The sequence below is a fragment of the Ambystoma mexicanum genome, chromosome 9 (genome assembly GCF_040938575.1).
Source record: "Ambystoma mexicanum isolate Mex_15411 chromosome 9, UKY_AmexF1_1, whole genome shotgun sequence".
Lineage (NCBI taxonomy): Eukaryota > Metazoa > Chordata > Amphibia > Caudata > Ambystomatidae > Ambystoma > Ambystoma mexicanum.
This window is the reverse complement of record NC_090931.1, coordinates 804,736,015-804,760,590: the sequence shown is the minus strand read 5'-3', so window position 1 is coordinate 804,760,590 and position 24,576 is coordinate 804,736,015. Positions and strand designations below refer to the sequence as shown.

The 24,576-nt window shown below is 45.7% G+C and overlaps 1 protein-coding gene across 1 annotated transcript in view; it reads right to left on the bottom strand.

The window, feature by feature from the left end:
• ITGAV (integrin subunit alpha V) overlaps positions 1–24,576 on the bottom strand; it is an 800,372-nt gene that overhangs the window by 513,345 nt on the left and 262,451 nt on the right. Inside the window, exons 11-12 of the mRNA XM_069615781.1 lie at positions 8,863–8,915; positions 7,403–7,608 (exon numbers count right to left, since the gene is read on the bottom strand). Of these exons, the coding sequence (XP_069471882.1) occupies positions 7,403–7,608; positions 8,863–8,915 (259 nt within the window). The remainder of the gene's footprint in view (positions 1–7,402; positions 7,609–8,862; positions 8,916–24,576) is intronic.

The following is a 24,576-nucleotide window of genomic DNA, read 5'->3' as shown; positions in this document are numbered from 1 at the left end:
TGCCAGGTAAGCTGGGACCTTATAGTCTCTACTCATAACTGTGCTGTGCATAATAAGGGACACCATGACAATATCCTTTTGCATGAATGGATGAATTGGATAAGCTGTAGGGTAAAGGTTACGGAAAGTGACACAAGCAGAAAAAGTTATTGCGGGGAAACGTTAGGATTAGAGAAAGGGAAATGTATGAAAACGAGAGGAAAGGAGACATTAGGGACAGCCCCACCATATTAAAAATCATCATAGTAGCTGTTAAGTTTTTGTACAACCCTCTCTTGAAGGATCTAAAAACACTGACCTTAATGGGGGACAACACCAGACAAGAAAGGGGAGTCACATTTCTCATAAGGTTATTAACATGAACAGAGTGACAAGTTAGTTTTAGGTTCGGGTAACAAGCCGATACAAAGGTACATTAGTACACACATCTCTAAAAAATACACCACAATGATATCTGAAAAACGTGTACTTAAATTGTTTTACACGCATAGATGTATCCGTTCAAATTATGTACTTGAGGTATAATATGCATTATGAAAAATGTACCCAGCATATTACAATAGACCTAAAATGTCTAAAAATGACTCTCCTATCCCTCCTTTTGATATGAGGGCCCACTACCAGAGGCAGGCAACCAGCATAAACGGGGGGGGGGGGGCGTTGGGAGAACACAGGACCCACAGAAACCCCAACAAGCAGGTAAATCTCTCCATGGGCCTGAAGGTAGCACCCCTTTCTATGAACAAACAACAATTAGAAGATTGTCAATTTTCACTATTATAAACCGTGATCCTATATGTCCATCCGTAGGTCTCAGCAAAGCAGCCCCAGTGCGAAGGATAATTATTGAGAACAGGAGGCCATAGAAGGAAGCACAGAACTGCTGGGAACATAGTTTTGTGACGTGGGAAATCAGCCGGGAAATAAAACACACGTGAAACAAGAATGTGTGGGTGAAAGTAGTCGTAGCAGTGGTTGGCAAGATTGGAGAGGTTGTGGAAGTGAGGAAATGAGCAGCAGATTGAAAGAACAAAACTTGTGAATAAGCCAGTGCAATTAATGCTGAGAAACAGAAGTGGATTGGAGGAACAAGAAGCTGTGACGGTAAAGGAACGGGCGAAGCATTGCACACAATATCACAACCCTACACATCATTGCCGAGATCAGCAGGAAATAATTCCACCAGCTCAAGCCGCAATGCAAAACAGGGCTTGGTGAATTGGCACCGTCTCCAGTTTCTAAAACCTAACAGAAGCAGCCTGGGGAAGCAGACGAACAGCAGGAAGGACTCTGCCGGGTGTTGCAGGGATGGTCTCAACCAAACACGACCAGGCTGCACAAGCCAGTCGTTGGTTTGGAAGGGAGACCACCAAGTTGCATTAATAAAGGGGGCAAGCAACAATCTGATGGGAAGCCGCAAAGCAGACAGTCGGACGCGTGTGGCGTTCGCACACAAGAGTAGCCTCTACCTCGCGGACAGTTGCGAAGGGGAAGGATGTGTGGAGAAGGCGCCGATTACCAGAAACAGACGCCTTTACAGATAACTGGGGAAGCCGGTTAACTGCAGGCAGGAAATGCCAGCAAGCTGGAGGCGATCTGCAGGTCTACAACAAGTGGGGGAAAACATCACTGGAGCAGGAGTTTGTGATTGGTGAGGAGACAGGTACTGCTTGGGGGGAGCATGGGGGAGTAGCAGAGTTTAAATGTTAAAAGGGCATATCTGGAGTTAATTTATTTGCCAATGGTACCTTTTTTCCCTCATTCTAATACTTAGAGTTAGTCAGAGAAATAATGCACATTGATATCCCTGAGAGGACCAAAACAAACTATCTCCACAAAGAAGGTAAACAAATGCAAACAAAGACGCCAGTGATAATGAAAAAAGGGTGTGTATAGAACACCAGAGAGACAGAGTAACAGTGCTCTCTTCCTCATCCAAGAAATTCTGGGAAAAACAATTTAACATTACGTGATGGAAAAGTCGACAAATACTGCCACAATGGGAGGAACCATTGTTTGGGGGCAACTGTATACGGTTGTCAGCCACAGGAAAGTGCTTATTCCCCTGGCAATGAATGTCCAGGGAAGGGCGTGTTCCCCTGGCACTGCAAGACCAGGGATTTGGATTGTCACCTTGGCAATTACGGAAGTACTTTGGACTCTGAGTTACCTGGAGAAGTGGTATAGTAGATAATAGTAGATAATACCACAAACTGTGAGAAAGCAACCTAAAGAATTTTGTTTTTTCCTTATAGTAGATTTTGAAGCTTTAAGAATGACAGGATCAGAGTAGGTTTTGGGCACAGGACAGTCAACCTTTTTGGACATCCTGGCGACTGGTTCATTAGTTAATTTTCTTGAGGCAGGGAAACCCCTCATGGAGGGAGGGCTATATGAGGTGTATTTTTCCCCATTCATTTTATATTTAAATAAAAGTATTGTGGCCCAAGCAAACTGTCTGTCGCCTTACTCCAGCGCCTCACAGCCTGCACAATTATGTACAGTGTACTAATGACACCACCCACCCCTATTGTATATGGTAGTACCTAGACCAGGGGCCATGACCCAAAACATATTAAGGAGTAGGCAGCAAAGGAACCTAGACATTTGTAAGCAGCAAGGACAAATCCTCTAAATAAATCCCACAGGCCTACAGCAATACTACACATTCATTTGTGTACCCACTAGGACATAATGCAAATGCTCACATAACCAGTTTCAAACTAGAGCCTAAGGCTTCCAAGAAGTAATCAGACATTTTAGCAAGTTACCTTTAGTCATACATTTCAGGGAAAAATATTTACAGTGCCCAAGCTTGGCTACAATGTTCAAAATACATTCACCATTGGAGAAATGCAGAGCACAACTTCAAAAATGGATTAAAAATCATAAGCATCATAATTCTTAGTCTAGAGCTCACTGATGCCCTTGCGGTTTCAGGAAGCATTATTAGGGTATTTATTGAACATCGACCTAGCTTCAGAGAGCTTTACAGTCATAGGGGGAAGAACACAATGAGAGAAGCAGAGAAAAAGGGAACACAGTGCAAAGAGGGGAAGGCAGGGGGCGGGAGAATGTCCAGGGGCAGGTAAGTACCCCAGAGTCCATTTAGTACAGTTCCACAGAAGGTTGAAAATTCCATAGGAAACAATGGGAGGAAAGTCAGTTCTACCTCTGATGTGTGGTGTATGCGGTAAACATCTCCAGGGTAGGACACAAGTGCCCCAAGTTCCAGAGGACGATGGATGAACCAGAGGCCCCAGACGCAGAGGCCCTAAAATCCCCAAAAGTAGGAATTTGATTTACACCACTGAGAGGGGTAGACCATCTTGGTGTACACTTCCAAGGCTAAGGAAACAGCACTGAAAAACTTTTAAATAAGGAAGTGTACTGGTTACATGCGATATTGGTCCTCTTCAAATGTCCAGCATCACACTTGCATTTACATATGTTGGACTATGGCCGATGCAACACCATTATGAACAACTACTAAAGTAGGCTTTTTCTGTCTCTAAATAGACAGCATTTAGTGTATGTTTGTTGTAAAACAGTGATTCAATCTATACTGGTTCAGACCTTTGAATGTCATGGTTGAACGACATGGTTCTTTTTCTTACTAAGTGAATATTTATTTGAAGCTTGTAAAGAATAAGCCTGAATCTCTAGGTATGCACCGTCACATTCTTCTTTGCATCTTTGCACCTTTTCAAGACCAGCTCTGGTCCTGCACACCTTCTGAATAGTGGGTCTTTTGCAACTTTTCACAATTGTTCTATTTAATTTATTTTCCTTTGTTCTTGTGTGGCTGACTACAGTACATCCTCATACTATAGATACATATTTAGAACACTAGGCACAAAATGTTGAACATTGAATCCTACAATTTGGGTAATTTATTTTGAAATGTTTATGTATCTTCTTTACTACCAGTAAAAACAATATTTTACTTTTTACAACTATCTGATATTGGGTATGTTTGTTTTTTCTGGCTTAGGGAAGGAGGTGGCTCAGAATGTAGGGCCAGAAGGAATCCCTGAGGCGTTTGCGACTTTTTATGAGACCCTATATAAGTCTGAGACCGGCAGCGCCCGGTCGGAAATAGACGAATACATAGCGAACGTGCAGATACCGAAACTTTCACGTGCCGAGGCTGACGAACTTGACGCCCCGATTACCGCAGAAGAGATCAAGAGGGCCATCAAGAGACTGCCGCTAGGGAAGCCCCCGGGCGAGGACTGGTATATGACGGTTTTCTATAAATCCTTTCTTTCTTCTTTCCTCCCCTTCATGGTGGTGCCATTTAATGATGTCCATGACACGGGCGTTGCTCCTGACTCTTTCTCCCGAGAGCTCATCACAGTGATTCCCAAAGAGGGCAGGGATCCCAAAGAATGTGGGTCATATCGCCCCCATATTGCAGCTAAATATCAACGCCAAGATCTACACAAGGGTACTTGCTGTGAGGCTTGAAACGCACATTCCTCGCCTCACACACGGATCAGGTGGCGTTTATAATTGGACGGAAGGGCGAGGACACAATGCGGAAGACACTACACAGGATCCACAAATTGCATAACATGGCAGGGGACCCGGTCCTCCTCTCTGTGGACGCTGAGAAGGCGTTCGACAGGGTGGAATGGGGTTTCTTGGAGGCGGTCCTGAACGGGGTGGGACTGGGCCCACGTTTCCGAAAGGGCGGGAAGGCTGTGTACACTTCCCCCAAAGCGCCAGTAGTGGTTAATGGGGACTACTTGCGCTGGGTCGACCTAGGTAAAGGGACACGGCAGAGCTGCCCCCTCTCAGCGATACTGTTTGCTCTCTCCCTTGAACCCCTGGCTCAGGGACTCAGAAGAGACCAGCAAGTGGAGGGACTTTGGGTGGGCGGGGGAGAATACAAAGTAGCACTATATGCGGACAATCTGTTACATGTACAGAACCCTCTAACATCCATACCTAGAGCGATCTTCCTGGTTGAACAATACAGGACACTGCCGGGTCTCAAGATCAATAAGGCCAAGTCCATTTTGTTCCCACTACAGAGACCTGACCGAGGGGAGACCAACAGATTTGTCCCACTGGGCCTCATGGTAGGAGGTGACACCCTCCGTTATTTGGTGATCAATCTAACGAGGGACCTAGACGCCCTATAAGAGGACAACTTCCCTCCTCTTCTCTCGAGTTTAGAGGCTGACCTGGAAAAATTGGGAAAACTCACAATATCTTGGCTTGGGAGGCTCAATGCCGTAAAGATGGTGTGCCTGTGCAGATTCTTGTACCCATTCCATATGCTCCCATTACGCCTTCAGAAATTCTTCTCTTCTGAGGTAAAGAGGAAAATTCCGAGGTTTCAGTGGCAAGGGTAGCATATGAGGTGCTGACGCTAACCAAGGACAAGGGCGCAGTGAGCCTACCAGATCTACAACAAGGCGGCGCAACTAAGAGTTCTTATTCCCCATTATAGGGGGCAGAAAGGACTGCAATGCATGGACTTCGATAACTTCAATCTGGCACCAGCCTCAGTTGCGGAATGGCTGTGGGTCCCACGAAACAAGCTCATATGCATAATTAGGGACCATCCTATTTTGGGTACCATATGGGACAGGGGCCAACATGCACGGTAACACTTCATGGCCATCCCCTTGAGTCCTATTTGGGCACCTGGCGTCAGGGACAACATTCCCAATCATGAACGCTTTGAATCTTGGTTTGAGGCAGGTCTGGAGAGAGTGTGACAACTCTGGAAGGCGAGTACCTTCGTTACGATCTCTGACTTGGAAGACGCACTGGGGATAGGCCTCCTACTGGTCTTTTCCTTCCTTCAGCTTAAGGGGATCCTTACAAGGGACATATGGAAGGAGACGGTCCAGAGGGACCTTACTCCCTTTGAAGAGATCTAAGACAAAGGAATAGACTTTAAGGGCCTAATTTCCGCCATGTATAGAGCCCTGATTCTTGCAGGGAAGGGGTCGACTGAAACTTTGAGGCTTAGATGGGAAAGAGATCTCGGCTCAGAGATAGACACCGACTTATGGGGGAAAATATGCAAAGGGGCCTCACAAATGTCGATATCATGCCAGTACAAGTTTCATGCCATCAAACTCCTGTACAGATGCAGTATGACCCGCTCAGGCTATCAAGATGTTTCAATCCACTAGTCCCTTGGGCTGGCGTCAATACAGGGAGTGGGCAGATTATTGGCACATGTCCCCTCATTAAGGTTTACTGGGATGAAGTGTTAGGTTGGATTAAGGAACTGGATGGGATCCAATGTACTACCGAGCCTCTTCTCATACTTTTCGGTTTGGAGAAAGACGAGGGGGAGCTAACGAGAATAAAGGGGGTGGCGGCACCGCTTTTGCTGGCAGCGCGGGATTGCCTGGTGATGCAATGGAAAATGGCTTAGGTACCAGGAAAGAATGAATTAATGTCGCCACCAATATCTGCACAATGGAGAAAATAACCGCAGCTCTTCATGGGAAATTGGTGCTGTACGAACTGTTATGGGGAGAATTTGTGAATACATATGTAATTAATACTTAAGGGATCCCAGCACGTACTGGTTGAGGACTCGCCCCCTGATGGGTGTTAAATCATGACCGGTGAACGTCAACCGGCATACAAGATGAGTCCCTCCTGATTAGGCTCATGTGAAACACAAGTCTCTGCTTTGATTAAGCAGCCAAGACCACCGGCTTATATCAAACAAACTATTGCCCACACACCACGACCACGATGTCTCTGGATAAGGACACACCCGGAAGAAGACACTGTTCCCTGGGATGGGGGCGGGTGCGAAGGGTGTTTAAACGAAAGCAACAAGGTTCTGTTTGGGGAAGGGTTGGAGGCGTAGGATTAAAAGTAATGTTGTATCCTAAACAATGTTTTTTTTCAAGTTTAATGATCCTGAAAACCTAATGAAACTAACTTTCTTAAAATAATTGCTGGTGGACACAGATAGGTTTTGAATCACCAACCACATTGGTATCAACCTGTGGCAGCAGTCTTGCTTTTTGGTATAAACGACGACTCTGCAACACATTGGATTATTAGCAACATACATAAGGGATGGTGACCCCAATGCCTACATTGAGCACCCTGTATTAAAAAGGTAAAAGCCTGACCATCGACCGCTTTGTAGATATGGAGGGACCATACGACTTGAAATCTGGAACTAAAGATTAGTTCCTAAATGTGCTGTGTGGCTTTCAGGAATACATATAAACGTAGCACCGGCAGACCGCTGCAAATTGTTCAATAACCGGACCACTACAATGAGTAGTACACTGAATCTGAATGATATACATGCACTGTGCTTTGCAGAAGAAAAAGGAATAAAATCCCACTGGAGTCTGCATTGCTGTTGAAAATTAATTCCTATAAAGCTTATTAAATGTTGTCATACCATTGAAGCCGTCTCCGTCAAGGTCCCCGAGCGGCGCGATGCAGCTGCTGAATCTTGCAAAGACCTCAAATCCATTCAACTTCACAGCAGCTCGAAAGACACCTGTGCTTTGTTGGAGATGAAGGCTGACTTGACCCACCTCTTGAAGCTTTCCATCAGAACCCCGATCCAAAAACAGGGGCGCTCCAATAAACAAATCCATTAAACTGTGGAGAGCACATGTGTTAGAAATAAAAATAATCCTACAACATGCCTTAAAGATCACTTGCTCCCACAATCGAAAATGCTACTATACACTTCCTTAGAAATGTCTCACCTTTTATGAATGAATGCCTAATGACAGTCACATTATACCTTTAAAGCACTTCAATATCATATGTGCCAATTCTATAAACTGCATTTCCCATGATATTTCATTTACTAAAACAAGAAAATATCTGGCCCACAAGGTTCAGGAGATAGTTTTTGTTTTTCACGCAACCTGAACACTTGGAAATTCAGGACTACATTACTACTTCATTATGTGAGTAATAGTGAGAAAAGACAAGTATACAAATTACCCAGTGAAACTACATTTACAAACAGGGATGCGTTTAAAAGCATAAATTATTGTAGCAAAGGCTATTATATCCAGTATTTTCTGCATTTCGTCAAACTTTCTTTTAGGGAATCCTAGATTTCAGCTCCTATATTCAAAACCACTGCATACGTACGAGTTGATTCATTTTAATTGTCGTTCATTTGGCTGGTCTACATTTCAAATCATTTTCCAGTTAGCTTAAAGCATATGAAACAATTAATTGTGCATTTGCATGTGCAAAAGAAAACCACAGCAATCACAAATACAACAACCTTGTATTTATATTTATAATTGCTGTGGTTTTCTTTAAGTCTCTGGGACTCTCCCGGATCAGGGGAGTTCGGGAGACTTAAAAAGAAAACCACGGCAATCAAATACAACGTGGTTGTATTTATAATTGGCTGGAATTTAAAAAAATACAAATAAGCACTTAACAGCAGCAGACGGCAGAAAGGATCCTGACTGCATTCTCTGCTCTCGGCAATAATGAAGCAAAAGCCGGCTGTAATAAACAAAAGCTACCAATAGTTGGCAGAGCTTAAACACAAGCACACGAGGCTCATCCATTTCACAAAATGGATGCTTCCTAGAGCTTGAAACTTTTGACTTTGAGCCTCATTTGCTCAAAGGTGTACATAGAAACTTTCTTTCAAAATAGGTTTATAGATAGTTTTGATTATGGACCATCATGTGGGACAACAACATTTTTGAGTGCACTTCCCCTTTAACTCCTAGGAGCGGTCTCAATCTACACAAGAAACGTTCAATGAAGAACTGATCAAAGGGGCACTGTAGATATTTCCTACACAAAACGTGGAGCCTCAGCAGAAGAAATGCGGATTATAGCAATAAGGAACAGGTCGCGAGATGTGCAACTTACCCATCTGCATTAATGTCAGTGGCAGCCACAGAGTATCCAAAATATGCAGCCATCTATACATAAAAGGAAAGGGGACTGATATTTAAATCGGAAGCATTTGTGTGCAATGGGTTAGGATTTAACATTTTCATAGTGCACCACTCAAGTTTATTCTGAGGCGTTAAACGTTGATCTTCAATGTCAAAGCAGCCTTTCTATAAACTAAGTTTCACTTCCCAGTCTTTATTGCACAGCCATTTAGGAGGTGCAGACTTGACATGGCTAATCTACCTTTGGTTACTTTATGCATTACAGTGTTCATATGCAAAGCAAAGTAAAAAGAATTACAGCCCCAGAGCATCCAAAGGGAATGGAAGCTTTAGGCTAATGCCTTCAAGTGGCCTTCCTGACATTTCAGCTCTCTGCTAAGAAAACAGGCAATGACAAACACAACAGTTCTGGCTTTTGTATAAGCATGGGACACCCGTAACAGTACTTACCTAACAGCAAGATGGCAACAGCTAGCTGCTTGTACGTTGGTATATGGTGGAAGTACCTGGCAAACTCTTATGTAATGCCTAGGAAACCGCCAAAATGGTTGGCTTTGACAGAGCTTTAACACAAATTCATTGCAAGGAACAGATGCGAGTACACACATTCTTTAAAATAATCACGTGGCTGAATGCAAACTTGGTTAAGCCATTTTTAGCTGCACACATACAGAGTATACACACACACACACACACACAATTTACTGTTATGACTAGCTCCACTGACCCGGACTCTGGACCCCAAAGGCGTTCAACCTACAGCGTGTTGAGATGAAAGGAGCTATACGAATGCCCATTAACATACCATAACACTAGGGACTGATTTACAACTGCAATTCAGAAGACTGCTTAGAAACACCAATGGCAGCACCATACCAGCCCAATGTTTTGTGTTACCTCATCACAGAGGTACAGTCAATAGAGCCAATGACAGAATGTTTTGGGCAGAGAGAGGCCAGTAATGGGTGGGAATGGACAAAGGAATAATTGGCATGACAAAAGCTAACAACTTCAAAAGGCTGTGTCGTCCCTCGTATCCCACCCCCTTCCAATTCGTACTCCTAAACCTTTAGGATGGTGCACAAGAAGTACATAATAGCCAAAACTAAAAGCAGACTCCTGATTTTCATTCCAAAACAAATGGAGTCAATTTTATGTTTGATCACATCATGTCTAAGAAGTATGTATAGCAAAGAATTTAAGGGCTAACGCACTAATCCTGCCAGATACTGTGAAATACTGAGAAACAACAATTATTGTGCTGTTGAGCTGTTCACAGGCTGACTTAGAAAATTGTTTTAGAAAGACAAACTCGTTTTCTTCTCCAATTTACAAAATCTGATCAGACCATGATAGTTTTTCATTCTTAATAATTGTCCATGTTAGGCTCATTTAATTTTCTCTTACCCTTTCTAAAAACCTCATTAAGGTTTTTGGTCATAATTTTACCACTTAACTCTTGGCAGGATAAAATTGCGTAGAATATGTATTGTCAATCTGTATGCTTATGATATAACAGCTCTTTATTGGAGAGATCTTAGCAAAATACATATACCACACCCATGTGTGATGCTGGAAATGCATCGGAGGGACAGGGCCTCTGTATCCTTGTCCTTTACTGCTTTTTATAATGTGTTCTGCCGTGTTTTCCAGGCAGGAGTTCATGTGGGACTCCTGGCGGTGCAGCTCTTTTGGTTTGGTGAACAGACACCTGGGATGCCCTTATGGCACCCATGGGTGGGGGTACAACCCAGTGCCCCTAGTGTATGTTTTTGGGCACCTGTGGGGGGCCCACAAAGCAGGGTATGGGCTGGTGGCAGCTCCATCCTGAATTTGACAGCTGCTCCGAGTAGCCTCCATTTTGGGATACCCAGGCCCTGCCATTGGGATCAGTTGATTCCTGATCGGAAACCAGATGGCCCCTGTAGCCTCTTGCTTTCTATTGCCCGTTACCTTGTTTTCCCAAAGTCCTGGGAAGCCCTAACTTTGTCCCTTCCCCCTGACCGGCTGTTGGGTGGAAGTTCCATATATGGTGGTGTTGTGAAGTCCAGGCCAGACTGGCTAGAGCCTTCCCAATGACTGTATGTTGTGGGTACGCCTGTGGGTGGGACCTGGGTGAATGGAGTGTGTGACGAATACGCATTCTGTGTTGTGGATGTCTAGTATCTGGTGTTTGACACAATGACTGAGAAAGCCCTGCCCAAAAATGGTATGAATGTAGTGTGGAGTGTTGAATGGCTGGGTACTTCTCCGAATACACACAACTTGTTGTGAGTGTCTGGAGAGAAGTGAATGGCCTGAATGCCCTATGCACCCGATTGGCTGTCTGCCTGCATGAATGAATGCCCTTCTGACCGATTGGTTGCCTGAGTGTGACCCAGCACAAAGAATGGGAGATCAACTAGTATATCTGGGGGCCTCTCACTTCTAGAATTCATGTTCAGAAGCTGAAGTCCACTACGACGAGTAACTGGAGTAACTGAAGCTTGACCTTGAAGCCCTGCTGGAAGAGAAGAATTGCTGTTGCTCTCCTTCATCAATCTGAAAGCTGCTGTGTCTCCAAGGTCTAACCCATAGAGGACCTGGTAAGGCGCCCTCTTCCCGAGCTACGAGGGATCATCGTGCACCAGCTGATCTTTGCCAAAGCTCCCTGGTAGACAGACCTTCGACAGGATGCCGACCCGAGACGGGGACCGCCATGGAATCACAAGGAGAATTGCCCAGACTGTTGTCCGCCACCGTCGACGACCGCCGACAGGAGCCGCCGTGCTCTCGTTTGCCTAAGAACTCTTGATTCAAAGACGCTCTCGTCCGCATCGTTGCCCGCTTGATCCCGCTGGAGAAGGCCGACCGTCGACGCGCCAAGGAGTATCCGCCGGTGGGTTTCCCGCCACCCAAAGACCACAGAGACGCAGACGAATTGACGCCCTTGCTGGGCCACAGTTCTTCATACTCTTTGTGGTCCAGAACCATCATCGTCGAGGTGCCCTGCACGCCTCTTCCTTGCAGGACGTTTACACTTCCCCGTCGACGAGCACCGCTAGGATAGAAGCTGCCACTTCACTGCCGTAGTTCACCCTGTTCTCCGTCGGACGTTCGACGACCCGTGACTCCTGCCTTAAAGGGAGGGCACTCAAGAAGGGCCGTCGATTCCCAGACAAGGAACGCTACAACGCCAGGTACTTTGGGGTTGCATAACTATTGGAAAGTCTCTTGTGAACAATATATGGACTGGGCTTGTGATATATCTTTATTCTACAGGTTGCCCAGGTGGGGGGGGGGGATCTCCACACAGAACTGTCTAGTGGTAGGGGCCAGTATTCTGCCTATTGTTCTCACCAACTGCTTTCCTCTTACCTCTATTGTTGGTTTCCTTTACAAACTGATTTGTGTGCCATTTAACTGTACAGTTGATGCACTTTAAAGAGATCTGATAGTAATTGTGGTACCACATAGAACTGTATATATTTGCCATTATAGATAACCGAGAACAAAGTGAGTTATCGTGATATTGTACATAATCTTTAATATTAATTATATAAAGACTGTTTTAACCGATACAGTCTGCGGACATTCCTTTGTGGGTGCTTGGGGACTACACTGTACTTAAGAACCAGCCCACATCATCTCGTGAGAAGCTAGGCCTTGATTGCTTGACCACATACCAATAATAGAGAATCTTGGCTGGGGTCATCTGTGCCTCTCCTCTACCATATACAGAGCGAAGTACAGACACCCCCCTCTGGACCTTTACACTGTGGACCGGCATAACCATATACTTTCCCAGCTCCCGTGTCCCATCCAATACTCAAACCACTCCCTAGCTTACACATGCAATAATTCGAATTATGCCTCTTGTTGCATTACCGTTCCACAACTCTTAGGGACCTTTTTCAGAAACTCCCCCATGTGAGATATTTCAGAAGACAACCCCACCCAGTAGTGTCCAAACAGTGTGTCCAAAAGGTTAAAACAGACCCTCTAAATTGGTAGAGTCGCAGAGCAGTAAGGCCACACACTCAGGAAGGGGTTGGGCCGATACCAAACTACAATTAGGGCCAGACATAGGAACAATAAAAAACCTCACATGTAACATGCTGCAAACATATCTACGATTTATTTAGTATTACATTAAGGTAAAAAAAAACACCATCAAATAAGTAGTTTGAGAAATGTATCAACAAAGTTATAAAAAACAGTAATGGGTTAACACCGATTTCTACCCCCTTTGCAAACCCATAACAGAGAACAAACCCCAACTGGACAACTTAACCTATATGGTTTAAGAAAAGATGCGCAAACGTGTTAAACCATTCAGGAAACTGGAAGAGAAGGTCCAAAATGTAGTAACAAGAAAGACTAATACTGTGCCCAAGTCGTCTAATACTCCAAAAACACCACTGTGAAACATGAAACCACAATCTGTTACAGTAACACCATTATTTGTTGTATTTATTAAACTGCATTGTGTATATTGCAACCACATGGACCATCTAAAATTCCACTAATTGTGCAAAAAGCTTAAGGGCCCCAATGGGGTCTGTGACGAATTTAAGTAATTCATCACCTATCCCCAAGGGGAACCCACCTCCTTTGGGACTAGGAAAGTGAGCCTGCTAATGGGTGTAGGGGACAGGGAAAGCGGGATCTCTCGGGAGGGGAGTCCCCCTTAGGAGAAGGGGGATCCCCAGAGAGACTCAAGTCACCATTTATCTCCCTCCCACCCCCTGAGATGAACATCTTCATGGGTTATGCAAGAGCTAGTGTGTGTGTGAGAAATCTTTAACAATGGCCGGGTCCGCATCTGACGCAAACGTCATTTCATTCTCTTTGGAGAGGACAGCAGAAAGGTGAAAAAACAACCTCCTGAAGACATCAGGTGAAGAACCAATTAGAAAGAAGTATCTATGCAGCTCTCAGTTAAATTACTTTGCAGCGTACACTGGGAGAAGAGACGCTTGGGAGAGATAGAACGCCAGACATGGAGTTGCACTCAGAGGTCTGCACTATGAAAGTGCAACGCAGCCCGGCAGGCAAGAATCCAGGGCCATAGGTTGTTGCAACCCAATCAAGAACAGAGTACCTCAGCGGGCCAAGACAGAGCACTGAGGAGGAACTGCCCAAAAGTTCACACAACTAGCAAGCGAGAACCTGGAGAAGATGCCCACCATTACGCAGTTCATTTGAAGAGTCGCGCAGGCAGCTGTGCGGTGAGACGAGGGACAATCGGACTACACAGCCCTTCCAGCCAACAACGCTCAAACACATGTACACAGTGGAGTTTGCGTTCTTTGTTCGCCGTCGTGACAACGGGATCCCTTTTGTCCTCTTTGCCGGTGCACCAGCGTCTCCGATAGGCCTCCTCTAGTTCCCGGAGGACCGCGAGTTCTGTGGCCACACTTTGCTCCACCTATATGAGGTCCCAGCTTACCTGTCCTGTGGGAATCGAAGATGGGCCTTCTAACCCATTCAGTACTGTTTTGCCTGAGGAATAGCAACTCATTACAGACTTGACAACCCTTAGTGGAAAAGGGAATGGGACAACAAAACAAACTGCCAGATCTCTGCTCTGCACCCTTTGGTCACTGCTCCATGCTCTTGGGTTCTGATGGCACTATTGTATGGGAGGACTGGTCCAGAAGACACCCCCCCTCCCATGCCTCTTCTCCCCCGGTGAGGTTCATGGATCACCGGGTGTCCTTCCTGCCACCAGGGCCCAGGTGGCGGGTGGGGCACCGGCTGAAGACATTGACCAAACCTGTTCAATTTAGCTAGGCCCTGGAAACCATTTTGTATAATAAAAATGGCTTGAGCCCTGCGCACCGCCGCACGGCCCCCACCCTCGGAGAGTATCACTTATCCCTGTGGCCACAGCTCCCTGGCAGATCCGCTAAGAGCCCGTTCCCACGAGCAGACGGACATGAGCTAGTGTTAGATACCAACACTAACATTTCACCTTCCGCAGTGTATCGCTGTTTCCAGCATGACCTGGCCAGCAGGGCCTGGGTGGAAAAGAACTGTACAATGGTCCCCTGACAAAAGCAAAGTCCCTAAATACTAATGAGCAAACCACCTTTGATGAAAGTGTTCTCTCCACAACCTCTCTGACTAAAAAACCTGTAAAATGTATGAAAATGGAAGGATGGGTGCTCATATAACATTAGGGATGAAGCACCTACATCCCTGTAACTATGCGCAAATAGTAAAAACGTCCCGGTGTTTTTTCATGTTATGTGTGTTTTCGAAAAGACTGCACCCCACAGTCCCGTGCCAAAACTGAACTAATGCTGCTAGAGTGCAAGGGAAGACAAATGCAACCATACTGAGGGCTCATGTAAGGGGTGCATGAAGATGCACCATATGGGTGTCCGAGCCCACTATGCGCCACTGCCGCCAGTCGCAGTGGCGGGTTGTTCCTGCGTGCTCCACCAACCTTACTACTACCTCACTTACTGTGTATGTATAAGCATATAACAAAATGTTGTAGTTGCTAAAAACATAGTGTACAAGTAATATTCTCAAACTGACCATATAGATGGCAGCAGCAATGTCAAAACGTGAGCCTTGGAAAGATTTAATGAGTATTGTATATTATATGAATGTTTATATCTCTCTCACCTAAAGTCTGCAACACACGAGGAAAATACCTTTGTGAGCACATGCAAGGCCATTGCCCTCCCTCCCAGTGAAGCCTACCAGACAAAAAAGCAGAGGCCTGTGCCGCACTGCTCCACCTCCCCCAATTCGGCTGGAGCCGCTTCAAGCATTCGCATTCCCCCGCAGCACCGAAGGCCACAGCCTGCCACCTGAATTATTTACAACCCAGCAGTAAACCCCGGCCTTAAAACACAGATCCGAAGGCGCCCTTTCTTAGACTCCACGACCCGCTGGCCCACCCTAAGTTAATGGCCCCTGTTAAATTAGGACCCCCAATATTTTGGCAACATCACAAGAACACATCCATAATGACTTCTAACAAGACATGATCACATAGACCGCCTGTCCCATGCCCCGAGACCCAACCCCACGACCTCCGATACCCGGTCAACAGGATGGTGGTAACCATGTATTGACGAATCGCCGACAGACCCCACTCCAGGTGCATTCCTCCTGTGTTGCATTACCCTGTAGAATAACCTATTGGAAGATTTAACAGGGAAGATAATCTTGCAATGTTGTATGACTGCGGTGTGCATGGCCCTAGGGCAGAAAGTCAGGAAAGACATTCATCTCGGACACTGATCATGGTTGGCACAACAACACCGCCCGGATGAGCCCAGCTGACCCGACAGGCCCAGCCCAACCCACGAGGGTAACCAGTGACGTCCTCCAGCCGTGGCAAACCACATCGCAGCAGCACCTATAGCTAGTCGTCGCCACCCAATCCCCACGAACTTTTGCCCCTATAGCATGTAGGTTATTATGATGTTTTTTGTAAATATATACGCCTGTCTTTGCTATTGTCAGACAGAGCGCTCTCGGAGTTTGCAGAGTTCTTTGCATGCCCTATTTTGATTGATAAACTCCCATTTAAGCTCACCCGCACTTTGTCCTGGCCTTATTCCCGTCCTGGGAGAGTCCATAATTGTCTCTCATTGCGGGGAGGATCGTGCTATCTGGGGACGCTTGCCTTCAGTGGTGACCCCGAAAGCGTGATTTTAACTTCTCTCCTAAATATATCTATATATATATATCTATATATATATATATCTATATATATATATCTATATATCTATATATCTATATATCTATATATATATATATATATATATATATATATATATATATATATATATATATATATATATATATATATATATATATATATCCCTACCGTCCTCTTTGGCACAAAAATCTCCGGTCGAAAAGGGATACGCACGGTGCGCCGGCTCCGAGAGGCTGCCCGCCAACGACGACCAGTACGCTCAGAAGTGCGCACTCACCAGAGAGAGGGTACGGGATCCCGGTTGAAAAATCCCCTTTGAGTACCGCTCGCCGGAGCCGGGGCTGACTGTTGAGCAAACGGCAACACTGCCTGGACGGACCCAGTTTCGGAGACTCTCGGTTCAAGACGGGCACGTGAGTATTGAGTGCGAGAGACCTTATAGGGAGCAGGGGAGGAAATATAGGACGGGGAACGAGGATGGTTGAAAGGGGGGCACTTTGGGTCTACTAAAGACAATCCTAAACTTTCTTTGCTTTTTCTTTGCATATGGCCATTAGGATTAAGAGGTGAACAGAGATAAAGAGACGGGAACCCAGCTCCGCAAGGGGGGTGGAAGGCGGCGCTGCATAGTGCTATCTTGACTAGTACTGGGAATATATGAAGAAGTGGAATATGAGATAAAGGTGTCTAGTAAAGGAAGACACGGAAAATACATTAGTGACTGCTACTATCTCTATTTTTCTATCTAGGTTTACGGGTAAATAAAAGCGGGTTAGTACAAACAAAGATATAATAATAAGTAGAAAAATAATTTTACATCAAAACTAGAAAGACAAATATATATGTATCAGATTAAGACGGACAGGGACAGTTGAAAAGGGAGGACGAACTGGGCTGTGAATAGAGTGCTGCTCATGAGTGTGTATGCATCGTATATGTCAGAACATATTTGATATAATACGTGTGTAAAGGTGGTCAGAAATACGTAATTGTGGTATGGTTACGGTAAGTGTGACCAGGAGAAACATCAGAAAGAAGAGTGTAATGTGGGTGAGTGTTCATTTCTTTGATCTACTGGGTTCAATTGTCACAGTTATTGATGGTTTGCTCTTGTACGTGCCCCCTAAAGGGTATAGAATAGAGGCTGCGTGCAGCCATTCTCATACTTTACAGGTAGCGGGAAAACGCACCAATGCTCAATAGGACATAAGTACGAGAGTTTACATGGTGACACGCTCAAACTAAGAGACAGACATACATAGAGAGGTATACTAGCATCCAGTAAGGACGAAGTATGGGGGCAGAAACACCCTTATCACATATTTGTAAGAGCCTACCTGGGTATGCAGAACGGATTAAGAAATATCATGACCAGTGGATCACAGAGTTGAAGGGAGAAGGGTTACCTCAGATATGGCCAGAATGGGGGTCATTTGACAAAAGCGTCTTAGATATGGTAGCCACATGCATTTGTTTGAAATATAAGGGGAAGCACCTACACAATACGAGGGAAATATTAGACCTATGGAGACTGTTTGAAGAAATATCCCCTCCTAAGAAAAGGAAATCAGATACTAACCTACCATCCACTACTGACAACCCATTGCTGATACCAAAAGATGACAAGATACTTTCAGAAGAGAAGCCCCCGATTGAGGTAACTAGGTTGTACCCAATACTAAATAAGCCAGTGCCCGCAGAAGGATACAGCGACCCAACTTATGTACCCCCAATGACAACCCCTACCACTCAAGGGCCAACTGCACCACCACCATACGAGAGTCATAGGGAACGAGAGCAGGTAAGTACACCAAGGGTGGATATAGAGAAATTGACAGGGGATCTAGAATCCAGACTCTCTATAGCCAAAGATGAGCTCTCGAGAATCAAAAGTATATGTGAGCAGACTGCAATCAGCACCACTAGATCAGAGCCTGCATCAGGAGCGCAGAGTGAGAATAGGACATTTGGAGAAGGATGGAAAAAAAGGAGAGATACTGTTTAGGATAGAAGAAGAACCAACACGGATAATTGAACTCGAGGGAAGAGAGGGGTGTACTGGTGATGAGGTAAGGACAACAGGAGGCAGAGAGGAGCTATTGTGCAATATAGGGGATGACTTAGAAGAAGGTGAAAGGCTAAGTGTGGCAATGGGAGGGGGAAGTGAGGAATTGGATGGCGCATGCTCAATGAGAACAATGGACGAGGAGTGGACAGGGCGACTAAGGAACAGATTGGGAAAAATGGCGCCATTAGGAAAATCAGGAGTAAGGATGAGTACAGACACAACGACAAAGGGGAAGCTACAACTCCCATTGATACATAGAGGAGGAGGGAGGCCGAATACACAGCCGGGGTACCTCTAGCAATAGGTGACGTGAAGAGTTTGCTAGTATCAGCAGTTGGGGATCAAGCTGACAGAGTATGGGTAAAAGCTGGCTTCCCGGGAGTAACGTTAGACTGCGATCACCATGATGGTGCCTCTTGCAATACAGTACGTGCCAGGGTGTGGGATGCCTTGCGGGAAACTTTCCCAGATACCCCAGATTTGCAGTCAGTAATGCAATGTACAATGAATGACGGGGAAGATGCTATGGATTACATTTTCCGAGTCCAAGAGATGTGGAGAACCGAAACGGGCACGCCCTGGTATCAGTCAACATCATTATTTTATTTTATAATAAAGAGGGGGCTCCCAAAGGAGGTGCAAAAAGCACTTGACAGGATAGCAGGTATTGAAGCAAAAGGTTGGCCCGAAATTCAGAGCATAATAGTTCACCAGTGTAAACGAATAAAAGAAAGGGAAAAGGAGGTGGCGCAGAGAAGATTGGCAGACGAAGCGAAACTAGTACAGACAAAGCTGGTGAAGGTCGCCGCGGCAGTAGCCGCGCTCCCACACAGCAGGGAGGGAGATGATGAGGAGGAGGGGCTGGTAGCAATACAAGGAAGGATGGCAACGAATTGGACAGGAACAGGACAGAGGCAGTGGAACGAGCAGGAGCAGAGTGGAGGTCCGCAGTGGCAAGAGTGGGCCCCTCGAGGGGGACGAGGTGGGTACAGGGGTCGAAGAGGGGGTGGACAAGGGTATGGGGGAATGGGAGGAAACGGATGGCAGGGTGCCAGGGGTGCACAAGGAAGTTGTTGGAACTGCGGGAGGTGGGTGCACTTTTCAAGAGAGTGCAGAAATAGACCAAACAACGGGTTTCCAGAGGTAGAAAACTATGGCCATCCTCATCCGGGGAGCCCATATGGTCTCCCAATGGGACAACAACAAAGGGACCCAGGGGCAGGGGTACCCTGAACAACGGCAAGGACACCAATACAGAACACAGAATCACCCGCAAAACAATGACACTATGCACTACACCCCAGGCAACCCTTTCGCAACAACAGCAAATGGAGCCCCAGCACCAGCCCCCTATAGCGGTGTATCAGTAGTTTCAGGGAGTGTGTTTAACCAGGGGGGGGCTATGGGACACCCCGCATAGGACAGCCCACAGAGAACACTTGCGTGTCCTGTCCTATCTACCACCTACAATGCAGCAGAGGAACCATTGGTAGGGGCGCAGATAGGAGACAAGCAGTTCATATTCATGGTGGATTCGGGAGCGGAGAAATCATGCATTAGGGAGGGCCGGTTTCCGTTATCTAACCGGAAGTTAGAGACGCAGGGGTTCTCTGGGGCTGTAATTGAAGTTCCTTATACAGAAGCTTTGGATGTGACAGTGGGGGGTAAAACTGTAAAAACACCCTTACTGTATTACAACCAATCGCCAATAAACTTGCTAGGGAGGGACCTTCTTAGCAAGCTTAACTTGACAATATCATTCACAGAAAGAGGAATAGTGTGTTCAACACCAGGAATCTGCCCATTACGTGTAATGCTGGTAGTACGGGCTCAAACAACTGCTCCGGAAATACGTGGCCTGCCAGCGGATGAAAGAATGTTTATTGAAGGTTTGAAAACACTGGCCCAAGTAGTTCCTGAGCTAAAAAAGCTGGATTGGAGAATACCCGCCGAATTCATCTTCCGCCCAATAGTCCGCCCAGACATAGCACCAGGGTCGGTGGTATCATTAGACTTGCATGCTGTACAGGTATCAGCAAAAAGGATTGCCGTAATTGGGATGGACATAGATGGATGTGAATGGCGCACTGTGCTGTGCGTCAACGCCAATATTGCCCTACGAGACTTGTCTGATGAGGATCTCTTCTCTGATTCAGACAGTGATGGTGAAATAATAATGGAAATAGCAATGCCCTGTGACATTTTGATTCAGGCTAGGCAAATTCCCGTTCAATTGATGGCAGTAGTGGGAACACCACCGCCATTTTTTGACGATGACATGCGACTGGTGCCAGGCAATTTGTGGACAACAGGCCCCCATGATGTGGGGTTGTTACATGGAGTGACACCGGTAGTCATAAAACTCAAACAAGGGGCAATCCTGCCCCGAGTAAAGCAATATCCATTGTCCCGCGAGGCGGAGGAAGGAATAAAAGAGACAATAAATGCATTATCAGCTCAGGGAATAATAGTGCCTTCAAACTCACTATGCAACACCTGCATCTACCCAATTAAAAAAGCAAAGGGAGGGGCTTGGAGGATGATCCAGGATTTACGCCCCTTAAATGACGTCATACAGAAAGAGTTCCCTTTAGTACCGAACCCTGCTTCAATATTGTGCAGTATCCCAAAAACGGCATCACATTTTACAGTGGTCGATTTGAAAAACGCATTCTTCTCCATCCCTTGGCGGAGGAAAGCAGATATCTGACAGCATTCACCTTAGGGGGAAAGAGATACGAACATTGCAGATTACCACAGGGATACTGTGAGAGTCCAAGTATATTCAATCGCATACTACATGAAGACCTGGGTAACTTATCGGTTGAAAGCACAATCATTCAGTATGTAGACGATCTGCTCGTCTGCGCACAGGATGAAGAAACGTGCAGAAAAGACTCAGTAACACTCCTGTCACTGCTGGCAAACAAAGGGTACAAAGTGGACAAGGGAAAGCTACAATACTGTCAGGAAGAGGTCTTATACTTAGGGCAGCTGATATCGAAAGACGGAAAAAGAATATTCCGTGATAGGATAGAAGTCATGAGATCAGTAAAAGAACCCACGACAGTGAAGGAGATGCAGAAATTCCTGGGAATGTGCAATTATTGCAGAGCATGGATATTAGATTATGCAGCATACACAAGACCATTACTGCAAGCACTCAAGGAGGCACAACACGAGAACAGGAAAATTGAATGGTCAGAAGAGATGAGTGACTCATTCAAGTCACTAAAAGAATTGATTTCGAGTGCTCCAGTACTCGCCAACTCTGATTATGAACGCGAGTTTTTCCTATTTTCACATTGTAAGGGAACACTCATGACCGCTGTACTGACACAAAAGACTTCTCTGGGACACAAACCATTGGCTTACTATAGTGGCACCTTGGATGCGGTGATGCAAGGACACTTCGCGTGCGAGCAATCTCTCGCCACCGCCGCGTTCGCCATTGAGAAAAGTGCCACAATAGTAATGAGATGCCCTGTCACATTGTTTGTGGAACATTCATTATTTGCAATACTTGAAAGATCAAAAAGTACACTGACTACACAGCGAGCAACTGCCTATGAGATAATATTGTCGAGCGCCAATATCAATGTGGTACGATGCAGGACAGTGAATCCAGCAACATTCATTACAGAAGCATGCACACTGGAGGACATGCAGGAACACAACTGTGCAACGTACACAGGGGAAACAGGGGAAGACACGGTGGTGTGCGAGAATGCCCTGAGCGAGGGGGAGGTGTACTTTGTGGATGGGTCAGCATCAATCGACATGGACACGGAAGAGAAACATGTGGGGTTGGCGGTGGTGAGGTTGGAAGAAGGTGAGTATGAGACACTAGTGCAGTATCGCCTTCCATCCCATTTCTCAGCACAGGCAGCGGAACTCATTGCCCTAATAGAAGCACTACATGCAGCTAAAGGGTGTGCAGTAACAATATACACAGATTCAGCTTACATGACAACAACAGTACATGGAGGTCTGGCAAGATGGGGAGGGAGGGGGTTTTGAAGAGCAGATGGGACTCCAGTGCAGCATGCAGAATTGCTAAAGGAATTAATTGAGGCCCTAAAGGACCCAACAGTGGTAGCAATAGTGAAGTGCCAAGCACATACGTCCAACACAGACGTTGTGTCTTTGGGGAACGCGGCAGCGGACGCTGCTGCCAAGGAAGCTTCATACTTTGAAAAACATGAAACAGGTGAGTACATGCTGCAGCATAAGACAAACGAAGAGCTCCCAGAAGGATACAATGCGATGCCCATATCACAAATACTAGAGTTACAGGAAGGCGATGAAAAGATGATGTGGGTAAAACGAGGGTGCAGCCAATCAGCAACAGACTTACTCTGGCGACAAAATAACTCAGGAAAAGTGGTAATGCCAGTAAAGCTATTAGAAATAGCGTTTCAACAATTACACTTCCCAGCACATAACACGAAACAACACATTGCAGCGGAGATACAAGAGGAGTTGTTCATGCCCTGTCTTCAGGAGCACATATCTAGATTGGCAATGGAGTGCACAACATGCCAGATATATAACACCGGAATGACATTACGTACACTTAGGGGAACAATTCCAAAACCAATTGGGCCATTCAGAGAGCTACACATTGACTACGCAGACATGGGAGAAAGGTGCAATGGGGCACGCTACATGATTGTGGTTGTATGCCCATTCTCGAGGTGGGTGGAAGCAGGCCCATGTGCACGACCTGATGCTAAAAGCGCTGCAAAGTTCCTAGTAAGGGAAGTATTCCCGCGCTGGGGGATTTGGACGTAGTTCGCTCAGACAACGGCACTCACTTTGTGAATGAGCTCTTCAATGAAGTAATAACACTATTGGGAATAAAACATAAATTGTGCTCAATTTATCATCCTCAAAGTAATGGCGTGGTAGAAAAAATGAACGGCCTGTTAAAAGGAAGATTATCAAAATTATGCTTCTCATTAAAGAAGAACTGGATTTACTGTTTGCCCCTTGCGCTGTTCGAGCTGAGAAATCAGCCAAGCAAGGACCACCATTTGTCCCCGCACGGAATAGTGACCGGGAGACGAATGCACACAGCACACTCCCCATAGCGCCAACACTCAGACGGGTACAGAAGCGCTGCAATATTGGGAGATGAGTTCACAGACTACCTGAAAAAGCTAACCAGGGCAGCGCGCGCAATATCAAAGCAGCTCTCCCCACCATTCACAAGGGAAGAAGGGAATACAACGGAGTCCCTCACGGAACCTGAAACACCGGTACAACTGATGCCGGGGGAGTTCATTTATGTCCAGAGCTTTGTGCGCCGGTGGAATGCACCACGGTTCCACAGACCATACGAAGTGGTATTTTGTACTCCTACAGCTGTAAAAGTGAAGGGCCTTAAATACTGGATACATTTGACGGATGTACGAAGGGCATATGATAGTGTGCGGGAGGAGGTGGATGAGGGGGCACAGACAACAGCAAACAATAGAAATGAAAATAATGAATAAACGTGAACATGTGTGTGATGAAAGTGCACCTGATTGAGAAAGTTGATGAGAACGATTACATTTAAGGGTATCTATAACGACGAAAAGATCGGAAAAAAATAAAAATATATATACATATGGACTTGTGTAAATAATAATGTGGTAAAAATGTACAGTGTCTGCTCCCTTGTCTGTACCTCCCCAACCCCACTCCCCTACCCACTTCCATTCCCCTTCCATGATATCTTGGCACTGGTAGTGCCAACAAAATGTTTACATGCATGCACTTAATGCACTTTTATATCTCAAACAGGAAATACCATGGCAACTAACGGGCAGCCTGCAACGGATAGATTTATTAGATATAGAGAATTTTTAGCTGAGAGATGTAGATATTCGTATGAGTGTGGATTGTCGATATGCATTACATTATTTTTTACAATAATGTTTGGCTTGGTTACATATTGGTTCATA